Genomic DNA, 11,793 nt, shown 5'->3' on the forward strand with positions numbered 1-11,793 from the left:
TTTTAGATCTTTAGTATGACCTGAACACTTAATATTAAGTCTAGCAGACTTGGCAGGTATAAAATCCATTTGTAAAATGAGCCAACAGTAAATTAAAATGCTTAAGTTCAACCATTAGGCCAGAAAAGAGCCAGAACTCAAGCCCCTGGCCTCTTGGCATGTCCCAAGTGCAACACCCTCAATATGACCTTACTGTGCTTGCCTGGCCCAGGAAGGTAGAGAGAGGCCACCTGCTGTGCCACTTTTTCTGTGAGCCATACTCACTGGAGCCCAACACTGCTCTAGTCTCTAGGAAATAAAGGTAAAACCTACTCCTAGCCTTGCAGCTTCACAAGTAGCCTACTGATAAATACAATTGCCGATCTGATGCTTTTGGAAGTAGGCTCAGAGGGCTCATGACACTTGCCAGAGGTGACACATCCTGCAAGTAAGATTTAAGAGCCTGAGCTCCCCGCGACAGCAGCATTCCCTCTGGGTTGGTTTCCACTCCCTTTCTCCCTTCCTCCTGAGCCAAGATTGCATGGCAGTCCTGGGTCCACTGGCAGAACCCAAGAACAGCAGTGGAACTGGGTGTCTCGGCAGAAAGGCCGGCCTCCTCAGAAGACACCCACCTAAGAAGCATAAAAGGGCGGATGCCACTGGGAGACGGAGAGGACTTGTGATAAGCCCACTCAGGTTATCGCTTGAGTCCACCCTCCAATGACCAGTGTGACATGTAAGGGGCTAAAGGCTCTGCAACGGTGGCAAATGCGGAGTCAGCAATAGGCTACGTGGACATTTTTATCCATCCAGAGTGGGGAATCCTGGGCTTACATATATGCTATTTAATCCACACACAGAATCCCCATTTTACAGATGAGAGAATAGCCTGAGAAAGAGAAAACCGCTTGCACCTGCTCCTGATTCGGCCTGACTCCAGTCCCCACGCTCTCAGTGACCACATGTGTGTCCCCCCCTCCCCTTCGCCGTGTCCCGGGACCTCCTGCCAGGCCTCGCACACTCTCTGCCAAGCACACAGACATGGGGCATGCAGAGCTAAGCTGCAGTTATTTTATTACAGCCAGCCTGATAGAGACTGAAGGAGGTGAGGACAGGTATGGGGATTCCAGCTTCAGGTGTGAAGAACAGAGCAGGAGGACAGAGCTCAGATCAGGCATCTGGGGCAAAGATTCATCTCCCCAACGAGGTCACGACATTCTTCAATGGGACCACAGCTTCAGAGATGCACTGCTTGCTGGTGGTGATGGTAGCCTGGGAGAGAGTAAGACGAGGAGGGACGGAAGACCTGAGCGCAAGGCAGAGCGAGCCATCCCCTCAGGATCACCCCGCTCCTCATCCTCAGGGATTCAGCTCCATCCCCAGCAAGAACCTCTGGCTGGAGAGGGAGCTGCAGTCCATCAGAAGAGGATGAAGATGACTCCCCAGTCGCCCATACACAGGTGTCAGGAGGAAGTCTGAACAACCAGCGAGGGAGGCAAGGAGATCAGAATCTTCTGGGCTGTGGGTCTATGTGATGTCTCCTGCACCTGAGACTCGTCTGTCAGGTGTGTGGGACCTATGGAATGTGGATGCGGATGCGGTCTCATGGCCCTGTGCGCCTATATTAATGCAAGAAATTCTGCTGCTTCATAAACCTCTCATTTTGCAGAACCAGCACTTAGAGGAAGAGAGTGATGAGACAGACTAATCAAAATCTACATAACTGTGCAACAAGAACAATGATGGACGAAGACAGTTCATCAGGGGATGCACTGACCAGCCCTGGGGAGCAGGTGCATGTAGCTAGAAGCTGCCTCGGGGGCCCCAGGCACCAACAACAACAGAGTGCAGCTTCTGGCTTTCGGCACTGAGAAGAGACAGATGGAAGTGGGACTCAGAGCCAAAGAACAGCCATCAAGGTGGGCAGTAAAACAGGCCGAAAACCAGAAGCCTTACAAGGCCAGGGAGTCCCTTCCTGAGAAGAGAGTCGAAGGGCAGGTGATCGGTTTCGACATCCCTAAAACAGAGCCGAGCGCGCTCCTACACGTGCAGGAGCCGAAGTAAGGACCCTTGTTTTCCTGCCGAAGGTTAAAATTCTACTCCTGCAATGCTGGCTCCCCTAAAAATCGCCTGAGTCACACACTTTCTGTGTCGCACCGATATCAGTCCCTGATTTTCCAGCTGTATGTAAACTGGCACGAGAGGGACACGTGTGGTAGAAGAAGAGGCTGGATGTGCATGGGGCGTGTGGTTGCATACTCTGTGCTGCAGGATGGAGCAAAGTTTATGTGCTTGATTGTTTGTAGCTCGTGTCTGTCGAGGAGCCGCTGACGGCGCGGTCTATTTGTACGCGCACTGTTCCAATATGCTGCGTGTGCGGCAGCCGGGTGGGGATGGGAGGGAAGGACAGTCAATTACCATGACAGTCAGATCCAAGGCCTTGGCTTTGAGTCCCTTCTCATTGTAGCAATCCTGGATTTTTTCCATGGCTGCTTTTTCTGGTTCAGTGGCATTGACCAGATCAAGGCTGGCGTCCAGCGTTAACTTCTCTCCAATGGCCACGGCACCAAAGATCACATAAAAAATAGGGCAAGATTTCACTGAAGACACAAACAGAAAACACCTCAACAAAAGAATCACCAGGGTAGGAGGCTCCTGTTTCCCCACCACTTGACAGGACTTCACGTACCCGGGGTGTTCTGACTCACCTTCCACGGAGACCTACCCACTCCCAGGACTGCTTACATCCCAGACACAGAGACCATTTTCCAGGAGGCACTCTCAGCAGAAGGGAACAGTGTGAGGCGCCCCAGACTGCGCCTCAACACAGACCAGCCTGCCTGCTTCTGACCTTCCGTTAAGCCCCACTAGCCCCAACAAACTCCCCTACTGTGTGCACAACTAAGGACCCCTCCACCTCCAAACCTCTCCCTCCAGTCCATGCCTGAAAACCTCAGGGGGTTTATGCAGGACCCCTGGGTAATGATCTCCCAGCTGCCCCCTAACTCTGTCCCTAGAACTACTTGGAGATCACCATGGCGGGTGAGGGAGTGAGACAGAGCGAGGCAAGGATCAGGAAGGCCATCTGTCCCTCATTCCTACTCTCACCCATCTCGATGCCCAGCTCTTGGGTCACCAGCAAGGCCAGCACAAGCAGTGTGCCCTTCATAGTGCCAACCGCCAGAATGTTCTGCTCAGTGCAACGTTTCTGCTGCTTTTTAAACTACCAGCTCCCTGAGTCTCGCCCACACCCCTTTTAGGAGCTCCAAAGGCTTGTGGGCAGGGACCTGGCACATGCGGCTCCTTCAGCCCTTGGGCTGAAAGCCTTCTGGAGAGGATGCGGTTTTCCTTCGCCAAAGACCAACTGGAGCTCACATTTCTAAGTGACTTCACCCTGAGCCAACTGCTCTGTTGTCCCAGCCCCAACTGTGACCGCTGTTTCCTGCTACTCCTTCCCCGCAACCTATCCTGGCTCCAAGTGCAGTACTCTCCCAATCACAGGAGGGGTCAAGGACAAGTCTATACCACTACAGGTTGACAAAAGATCATCCAGCCTTTCCTGGGCCTAAGTTTAAGTCCTGGAGATAAGTATGGGGTGCTGGGCCCAACTAGAGCCTCTTGAACACCTTAACTGCTGCAGTCTCTGGATTGAGCCCCCAAGGATGGGTGGACACCATCCTTGGGCCCTGAAGCATGCCCTACCAGGGAAGTCTCAGGACTCCAATAACGCTCCAATATAGGATCATGTCACCTGCTTCCTTCTCACCCCTTCTCACCCCTGCAAATTCCTGGGCACCTTCTGGACTCCCAGTGGGTCCAGCCTTGGCCCTGACTCGCCCCCCTCCATCAGTGAACCTGGTCCCAAGAGGAGCTTGGACTTAATAGCCCATCCAGAAACATCAGTGAGTAGCTGTGGAGTTGTACAGTGTGTCGCCCGTGTCCCCTGGGAGCTTGAACTCTACAGACCAGAGTGCGAGGTCAACCAGAGGAGGCACTCCGTCGCCTTAAAATCCTTCAAGAGTTACCCTCAACCTTCTACTCTAGAAAAGTGGTTTATTGGCACAAACAAGATGAGACAGTCCATGAAAATTCTAGAAGGAAGCTCCCAGTGGCCAAATCTGGAACAATTTAAGCAACAAAAGGAATGACATAGTATTAGATGATAACCCAAAGCATAAAATTGTATCTGTGAGTCCATACTGATGTAAATAAATGATTTAATAAATAAGAAAATGAAGAGAAGAGACAGATATGCCTCACAGAAGCATTCCAAATAATACACACAGATACTGTCTTCAGGAAGTGGAGCTTATTGCCCTGTCCTCCTGGTGAGTGGGCTAGACTTAGCAACTCAATTCCAAAGAGTCCAGAAAGGGGAAAACCATGCAGAAACTTAGCAAACCCAACATTAATCAAATGATCAGGACTAGGGGCGCCTGGGTGGCTCAGACGGTTAAGCGTCTGCCTTCGGCTCAGGTCATGATCCCAGGGTCCTGGGATCGAGTCCTGCATCGGGCTCCCTGCTAGGCGGGGAGCCTGCTTCTCCCTCTACCTCTGCCTCTCTCTCTCTCTCTGACTTTCATGAATAAATAAATAAAACATTTTAAAAAAATGATCAGGACTAATATAACCAGTGATAAGACGTACTGATGTCACACATGCCATGATGTGATGTGACAATATAGCACTTCTCCTCTTTGTAGTCTCCCCAAAACCCAAGGCCTGAACCCCAGTCTAGATTATGAGAAACACAGCAGACAAAATCAGTTTGGTGAACATTCTATAACACCTGGCCAGTCTTCAAGACCATCAAGGCCATGACAAACAAGGAAAGACTGAGAAATTGTCACAGATCAGAAGAGACTAGGGAGATATGACAATTAATGCCATGTTTAGGATATGGATCGGATTCCAGAACACAAAGAGGACATTAATGTACAAACTGGTGAAATCCAAATAAAGTTTGGAGTTTAGTTAGTAGTAGCATGCCAATGTCAGTTTCTTGGTTTTGACAAATCTTTGCAACTTTTCTGTAAGTCTAGAATTACCCCCAAATAAAAAGGTATTTAAAAAAAAAAAAAAAACCACTTGCATTAATAAGGGACTGCATATACTACAAGACCTTATCCAGAAAGTCCCCCTGACCTCAGCAAATGTCCCCACGTCGAGCGATGTCTCAGATGGTTTTGTGGCGCCCAGTGGGGCTGGACAGACATCAGCATCCTGTGTCACTCTAGCACTCCAAACTCTGGCTTCATCATCTCCCAGAGCTGGGAAGAACCTGAAGGAAGTGCCTAGTGAAGGACAGCAGACATACGATCCTTGCCCAGGTGCCCCCGCCACACTGAAATTCGGTCCCAGGAGAGAAAGAGCAAGCCATGTCCAATCTGGGGCATATGGTGCTCACCTTCCCAGGCTGATAAGTGCCCAAGAACCTCTGAGGGACATCCGCAGTGGCCTGAGCCTGTCATGAGATGACCTCACAGGGATGGCCTCTGGGCATCATGACTGGAGCGGCTCCATGGTAGCCACCTGACAGCTGGAGCTCAGGACTCGGCACCTCTTTGCCAAGAGCGGTTACCGGATGTGAATCCTGTTTGGCGTAAGGCTCTGACTGGGGTCAGAAAACTTTTGTCTTACCTTCAGCAAACTCTGTTCTTTCACAGATGCCTCAGAGAAAAGGCCAGGCAGGTACCTCCAGCAAGCAAGCATAAGGGAAAATGTTCTTGGTTATTATCAACTCCGCAGAAATAGGATATTCCTCTCGTTCGTCTAACAAACATCTGTGCAGCCCCTGCTACGTGTCCTTGTCCTGGGGACGCAGCAGTGCACACAGCAGAGCCCTCTCTCTCCCGGAGCTCATTATACAACTGAGAGGAAGTGGAAGACATCAGCGAGGGACAAGATGAAGCTGGGGAGAGCAGCAGGTGCTGTGGGGGAAGGGGCGGGGCTCTAGGGGGTCAAGCACGTGGGAAAGTCTCTCTGATAAGGTGCCGTTCGAAGAGAGCTGAGCAATTAGGCCCTGAATCACGTACTTGGAGGAAGAGCATTCCAGGCAGCGGGGGCCGCTCGTGCCAAGGCCCTGCTGCGGGAGTACAATCTGGAACCCAAAGCCTCCGACCGCTGGCATGGTCAAGAAGCAGAAGGAAGACCAGTGAGGGAGGAGAGAATGGCAGGGACAAAATCAGAGAGGCATCAGGTCTTCGGTGGCACACCGGGTATACAAAGCACACAGGGCTTGTAGGCCATAGAAGCTGCTCAGCTTTTCCTCAGAATGTACCTCTGGCAAGAGAACGGTGCGAACCGTATAGAGAAACTCAGAAGAAGAGGCTGGTCAGGGCAAAATGCTATTTCTGAGTCAGACGGAGGTACTGCCAGACTAACTAGGTGACAGGAGCCGGTCAGCACAGAGGGGAGGATTCAGGGCTCCAGAAACAGACCCAACAGACTGGCTCAAGGGAGGCCACTGAGCAGGTCAAGGACAGAGATGAGGATGAAGGCAGGGCAGGAGCCACCAGAGAGTGGCCTTCTTTTGGCACTTACTAGCTATGAGACCATCGGCTCAGCACTGGGTTTCCTGAAAAATCCCTCAGTTGGGACCAAACGGTCTTCAAGGTCACAGGTAAGAGGCTGACATTGGCCATCATTCGGGAGGCCTGATTTGGGAGACTTTTTGCCCCTTTTCCCAGTCAACCTAGGAAATTTCCATTGTGAAACTTCTGGTGTCAGCTGCCACTTGGACAGAGCCCTCAGATGGGGAAGGGAGGCCAAGTTAGTGTCCTTTGTTGACTCAGGGACTTGGGATCTTGCCCACACATCCATCTCCTGCCTCCACGGCTCCCAGGCAATTCCAAGCTGCAGCCCAGAGAGGGCCTCCTGGAAAAGGATGTGTCAGGCACAGGCCCCTCCTGCCCACCCCTCCAGCTGGTATAAAAGCGCTCCAGGCCTGGGAGGGAGCAGCTGTGGCCTGCAGCATGAAGCCGGCTGGTGCTCTCGTGCTCCTCTGGGCTGCTTCGCTCCTGCTCTCGGGCCGAGGTGGGCGCCTAGGGCCACGGGTTCTCCGGGGGTTCTGACGCCTTCCTAGGGCAGTTGTGAGCCTGTCAGAAGGAGGAAGGGAGGAGCATGACCTGGCGAAAGTCTTTCGACGGAGTGTCAGCTTATCTTTGTGTTCCAGATTGTAAAATTTGCTCAGCGGTGAGTGATGATGTTACCTTGTTCCTGACGGGCACCACTGAAGAATATGTCCAAGAAGTGGCACAATACCGAAATGAATCTATAATATTGGAAAATGCCAAAAGTCTGAAGGAGTGCATTGATGGGAAAATGACAGCGGACGACAAGACGAATGCTGTCAATGTGCTGGTGGGTCCAGCTCTATGTGTCCCTGTCTCTGGCGCCTGTCTGGGGGTCTGCTCAGGGTGGGACAGGGCAGGGCAGGAGGGGTGGGGGGCACCCATTTTTCTTCTCCACCATAGCCCTTCCCTGGGAATCCAGGATGAGAAAGACCTCATGGATGGGAAGTAGAGAGGATAGTGTGGGAAAGACTGAGCCCAGCCCTTGAGCTTTCCGGCCGGCCCTGGCTGCTCAGTGCTTCCCGGCCACCCGCCTGGGAGTCTGCAGGCCCTCCTATGTCCTTGGCATCGCCCAGCCTCAGTGTCAGGTCCTCAGCTCTGGCCTCCCTGACTCCAGCCTCTCCAGCATGTGAGCCTGGATCTTTAAACTGTTAGCATTGGGTCCTTCCTGTCTCCAAACATGGGCTCCTTTACCTTACCTCCTCAAGTTCCCCATTCCATCCCCCCTAAGACCCTCATTTGTCCTCATTCCCTGAGTCCCAGAGATCCATTCTGTGCCTCACCTGCCAGGAGAGCAGAGAGGGAGGGGAGGGGAGGGGAGAAGGCAGCTTCCCAAAGCAACCCCCCCCGGTCCTTCCTAGGCCTGAGATGCCCCGTGTGGAAAATCACAGTGAATCCTCTCTCTGCTGTCCCAAGAGGGGAACAAGCTACTGCGTCAAGCAGCAAGTGTCCAAGGGGCAGGAGGAGGAAGCAGAGCCGGAGACCCCCAGGTGCCCACAGGTGCATCTGGAGCCCCACCAGGACCTTCTCGGCCGCCTCTTTCCATTCTATCCACAAATGCCCCCCATCCCACCACAGTGACCCCTCTTCTTCCCTCTGCTCCCCTGGAGGAAGAGGCGCACCTGGGATTCTCTTGTGGTGCAGGAGATTGGGAGGAATCCACCTTTGCCTGCTCAGATCCAGAAGCCATCCCCCAAGCAAACCCGCAGGCTCCTCTCCAGGAAGGGTCCAGTGAGTGTTCAGCAGAGCTCGATGTCTCTCGTACCCCTTGAGGCCTCACCAGGTTTCCTGACTTTCTCTTTGCAGGATAAAATATACGCAAGTCCTTTGTGTTAACGGAGCCATCTCTTCCAGGAGCCCCAAGGATGTCACTTAACTGATCACTAACTGAGTAGTCTCAGCAGCCTACCATGTCCAGGTGTCTGAGTAAAGGATTCCAGCAATAAAAGCCTTGCAATCCATGGACAGTGCTTGCTCCTAGGCCTGGGCTTTGGGGGTGGAGGGGTGCAACAGCAGGGACCTCCAGGGTGCCTTCCCACTGTGGCTAGATTTGAATGCTGCTGGATGTTCTTCCTCCATGGAATGCCATGGGCGGGGTGGGGGCAGGGGGGGGAATGATAATTAGAAGAGCTGGGGTGGCTGAGCACTTCTGTGCCCCAGGACCCACAGGTGGCACAGGCCGCCTTGCCCAGAGTGAGACCCGGCTCTTGGCCAACGGCCAACCACTCTGACGCCCAGGGTCTGGCTGGGGGCTGCTTCTGAGATGGAAAACCGGCCCTGTGATAGCAAGTGGAGTCCAGGGGGCATAAGCAGGTTGTGAGGCAGAGACTCCTCCCATCACAGGTGCCCCAGGATGTGTATTCCACACTCGGCCATTCTACACATCTAAAAGCTCTGGGGCTTTCATAAGGAGAGCTGGGCTCTGAGAGAGATGAGTTGGATGGGTCTTCCAATGTCATGGATAAAGACTCACCCCGGTCTGTGGCAAGTGCTGGGAGTGAGGGGCGCCCCACTGAAAGGTGAGAAGATGATGAGTGACGGGCAGTTTGTTCTCACTGAGACACAAATAGTCTCTCGACTGTTGCTCACCTCCCACAGAACTCCCTGGGGACGGCTGGTACACGAGGCATCTCGAAGTTGTCCTTGTGCACTGCCTTCTTCCAACCTGTGGAATCTTTATCTAATCTGGGGCCAGGGTAAAAAAATCAAGTGCAGGGGCGCCTGGGTGGCTCAGTTGGTTAAGCATCTGCCTTCAGCTCAGGTCATGATCTCAGGGGTCTAGGATCGAGTCCCACTTCAGGCTCCCTGCTCAGCGGGGAGTCTGCTTCTCCCCTGCCCCTCACCCCACATTTGTGCTCTCTCTCTCTCTCTCAAATAAATAAATAAAAGCTTTAAAAAAAAAAGTGGGGCACCTGGGTGGCTCAGTCTTTAAGTGTCTGCCTATGGCTCAGGCCAGGATCCCAGGGTGCTGGGATCGAGCCCCGCATCGGGCTCCCTGCTCAGCAGGAAGCCTGCTTCTCCCTGTCCCACTCCCCCTGTTTGTGTTCCCTCTCTCCTGTCTCTCTGTCTGTCAAATAAATAAAATCTTAAAAAAAAAAAAAAAGTCAAGTTCAGATGCCCTTCTAAATCCCATTCTGTTTGACATCCAAACTTCGATGGCTTGAAAGATGAATGTCAGAAACTTGAGGCTTTTGATCTCAGATTCTCACATGACCTTGCCTCTGAGATCATAAAAGCCCTGCCCCACTTCCACGTAGTCCCACCTAAGTTCATCTGAAGCTGTGGCAGATAATCCCCTCTTGGAGACATCGTCCCTCCTCAAACACCTGCATCTCCCTTCACTGTTCGCTGGCCTTCCCCCCGACCTGGGAGCTTGCTGAACAACTCTTAGGCTCACTCTGAGAGTGTGAAGGAGTTTATGCCCACAGGCAACCCTCAAATAATACAGATCCCAGCCTCCTCGACTCAGTTATGGAGGTGAATTCCACCCCGTCTCTGATAAGATGTCCCGTGGTCTTGAGTCCCAGTTGCCCAGCCCTGTGGCTTTCCTCACTTTCCTGTTTCACTTCCCTTAGGTTCCTCACCTGAGCACCCTGAGATCACCTCCCAAATAAATTGCCTGCCCCCAAGTCCTCGTGTCTGGGTCTCCTCTGATGGGAACACAAACTGACCCAGTGACCTACGTCCAGCTTCCTGACCAAGAAGGAAAGGCAACCAAGTAGAGTAGAAGATGTTTGGTGAAAGTGGCAAGAGGAAAAGACTGGAAAAGCCTGAGGAGTTTCTTCCATGCTGAGGCCATGAGGGGCTAGCCCATCCTACATTCTTTCAAGAGAGGCACAGAAGACATAAGAATAAATCAGAAGGATATCTAACCCATTTTGGTCTAGGTGCCCAGGAAAAAAAAATAAAGCAAGGCCCGAGATTACTGGGGAAGCTCTAGACTAAGAGAGACCCTGAAAGGAGCCCAGGAGGAATAAGGCAAAATGGGCTGCAGGCTGATCATTAAAGTCCAAGTGTGGTGCACAGTGTGCTCACTGCGTCAGCCCAGGCTTACAAGACACCCCACCTCTCAGGAAATGCTGTGAAGTGGGAAAAAAAACAGTGAAAAATAAATTTCTGGTTCTCTTTTCCTTCTCAAAGTCCCATGAAAAAGACAGTAAAAGAATTTAGAAGTATAAGCCCACAGGGACAAAAGGAACAGCACAGGGATTATCACCAGGTGGTTGAATATAACATGTTTTCAGACAATTGGGTGCCTGGGTGGCTCAGTCAGGTAAGCGTCTGACTCTTGATTTTGGCTCAGGTCATGATCTCGGGGTCATGAGATCGAGCCCCGTGTCAGGCTCCATGCGGGGCATACAGCCTGCTTAAGATTCTCTCTCTCTCTCTCCCTCTCCCTCTGCCCATTCCCCTCCTCGCATGTTTTCGCTCTCTCTCTCCCGCTTTCTCTCAAAAAAAAAAAAAATAATAAAAATGACATGTTTTCAGAGAATAGAAAGCAGAGAAAGATGTGCTAACTCCAGGTAGAGAAAGCCACATCTAGTAAGTAAGGGAAAAGAAGGGAAAAGCCAATTTTTTCTCCAGAATCCCAAATAGGTTTGGACTTCCGAGGCACTGGGCAGTGCAGTGGGTAAGAGTAAATAAAGCTGCAAAGCCAAAAAGAGGCAATGGAGGGGAAATTTCTATGTGGAACCACTGAATCTCTAATCTCACTTCCCTATCCCTTTCATGCACAGAATGTCTGGATCCAGGCATTCCTTCCAAGAAAGAAGCTGGAGACGCAGTATGATGTAATGGTTAAGAGCATGGACCCTAGAGCCACACTTCATGGGTTCAAAATTGTTTGCATTCAAAAGATCGATGATTAGAGCGTCTGGGTGGCTCATTCGGTTAAGCATCTGCCTTCGGCTCAGGTCATGATCCCAGAGTTCTGGGATGGAGCCCCGCATTGGGCTCCCTGCTCAGCAGGGAGCCTGCTTCTCCCTCTCCCTCTGCTGCTCGCCCTGCTTGTGCATTCTCTCTCTCTCTCTGACAAACAAAATCTTCAAATATATATATAGTAAATATATATATATGGCAAAGAAAAAAGTTTATTTTATTCTAAGAGTGCACACATAGTTTAGCATTACAAAAATATAGAATTCACTGCCTTAACAGACTAAAGGAGAAAAATCAAATGATCATCTCAATTAGTGCAGAAAAAAAAGTTCTGGATTACTAAAGAGTCATTTATGATTTTAAA

At 51.5% G+C, this 11,793-nt stretch overlaps 2 protein-coding genes across 7 annotated transcripts in view; one reads left to right on the top strand and one right to left on the bottom strand.

The window, feature by feature from the left end:
* LOC118022712 (major allergen I polypeptide chain 1-like) overlaps positions 1 to 11,287 on the top strand; it is a 38,907-nt gene extending 27,620 nt beyond the window's left edge. Inside the window, exons 1-3 of one of the 5 annotated variants that reach the window (XM_035023476.1) lie at positions 5,626 to 5,906; positions 7,154 to 7,341; positions 10,127 to 11,287. In XM_035023476.1, the coding sequence (XP_034879367.1) occupies positions 5,885 to 5,906; positions 7,154 to 7,341; positions 10,127 to 10,165 (249 nt within the window). In that variant the 5' untranslated portion in view covers positions 5,626 to 5,884 and the 3' untranslated portion in view covers positions 10,166 to 11,287. Of the gene's footprint in view, positions 1 to 5,625; positions 5,907 to 5,964; positions 7,015 to 7,153; positions 7,342 to 7,912; positions 8,331 to 8,357; positions 8,935 to 10,126 lie in introns of those variants that run through there. The other 4 variants (XM_035023473.1, XM_035023474.1, XM_035023475.1 and 1 more) reach the window with 4 other exon arrangements.
* LOC118022711 (major allergen I polypeptide chain 2-like) lies at positions 1,022 to 5,380 on the bottom strand. 2 transcript variants are annotated; one of them, XM_035023471.1, is made up of 3 exons: positions 3,088 to 4,410; positions 2,398 to 2,579; positions 1,022 to 1,251 (listed from the first exon to the last, which is right to left on the bottom strand). In XM_035023471.1, the coding sequence occupies exons 1-3, from the start codon at positions 3,146 to 3,148 to the stop codon at positions 1,171 to 1,173; spliced, it is 324 nt and encodes a 107-aa protein (XP_034879362.1). In that variant the 5' UTR covers positions 3,149 to 4,410; the 3' UTR covers positions 1,022 to 1,170. The 2 variants fall into 2 exon arrangements, 1 of the variants encoding a protein (XP_034879362.1); XR_004682548.1 differs by lacking the exons at positions 1,022 to 1,251; positions 3,088 to 4,410 and adding an exon at positions 5,125 to 5,380 and having other exon boundaries at positions 2,494 to 2,579.
* Positions 11,288 to 11,793: the final 506 nt, after the last annotated feature.

This window comes from Mirounga leonina, unplaced genomic scaffold, assembly GCF_011800145.1.
Source record: "Mirounga leonina isolate KUSES-001 unplaced genomic scaffold, KU_Mleo_1.0 Mir_177, whole genome shotgun sequence".
Classification (NCBI taxonomy): Eukaryota; Metazoa; Chordata; class Mammalia; order Carnivora; family Phocidae; genus Mirounga; species Mirounga leonina.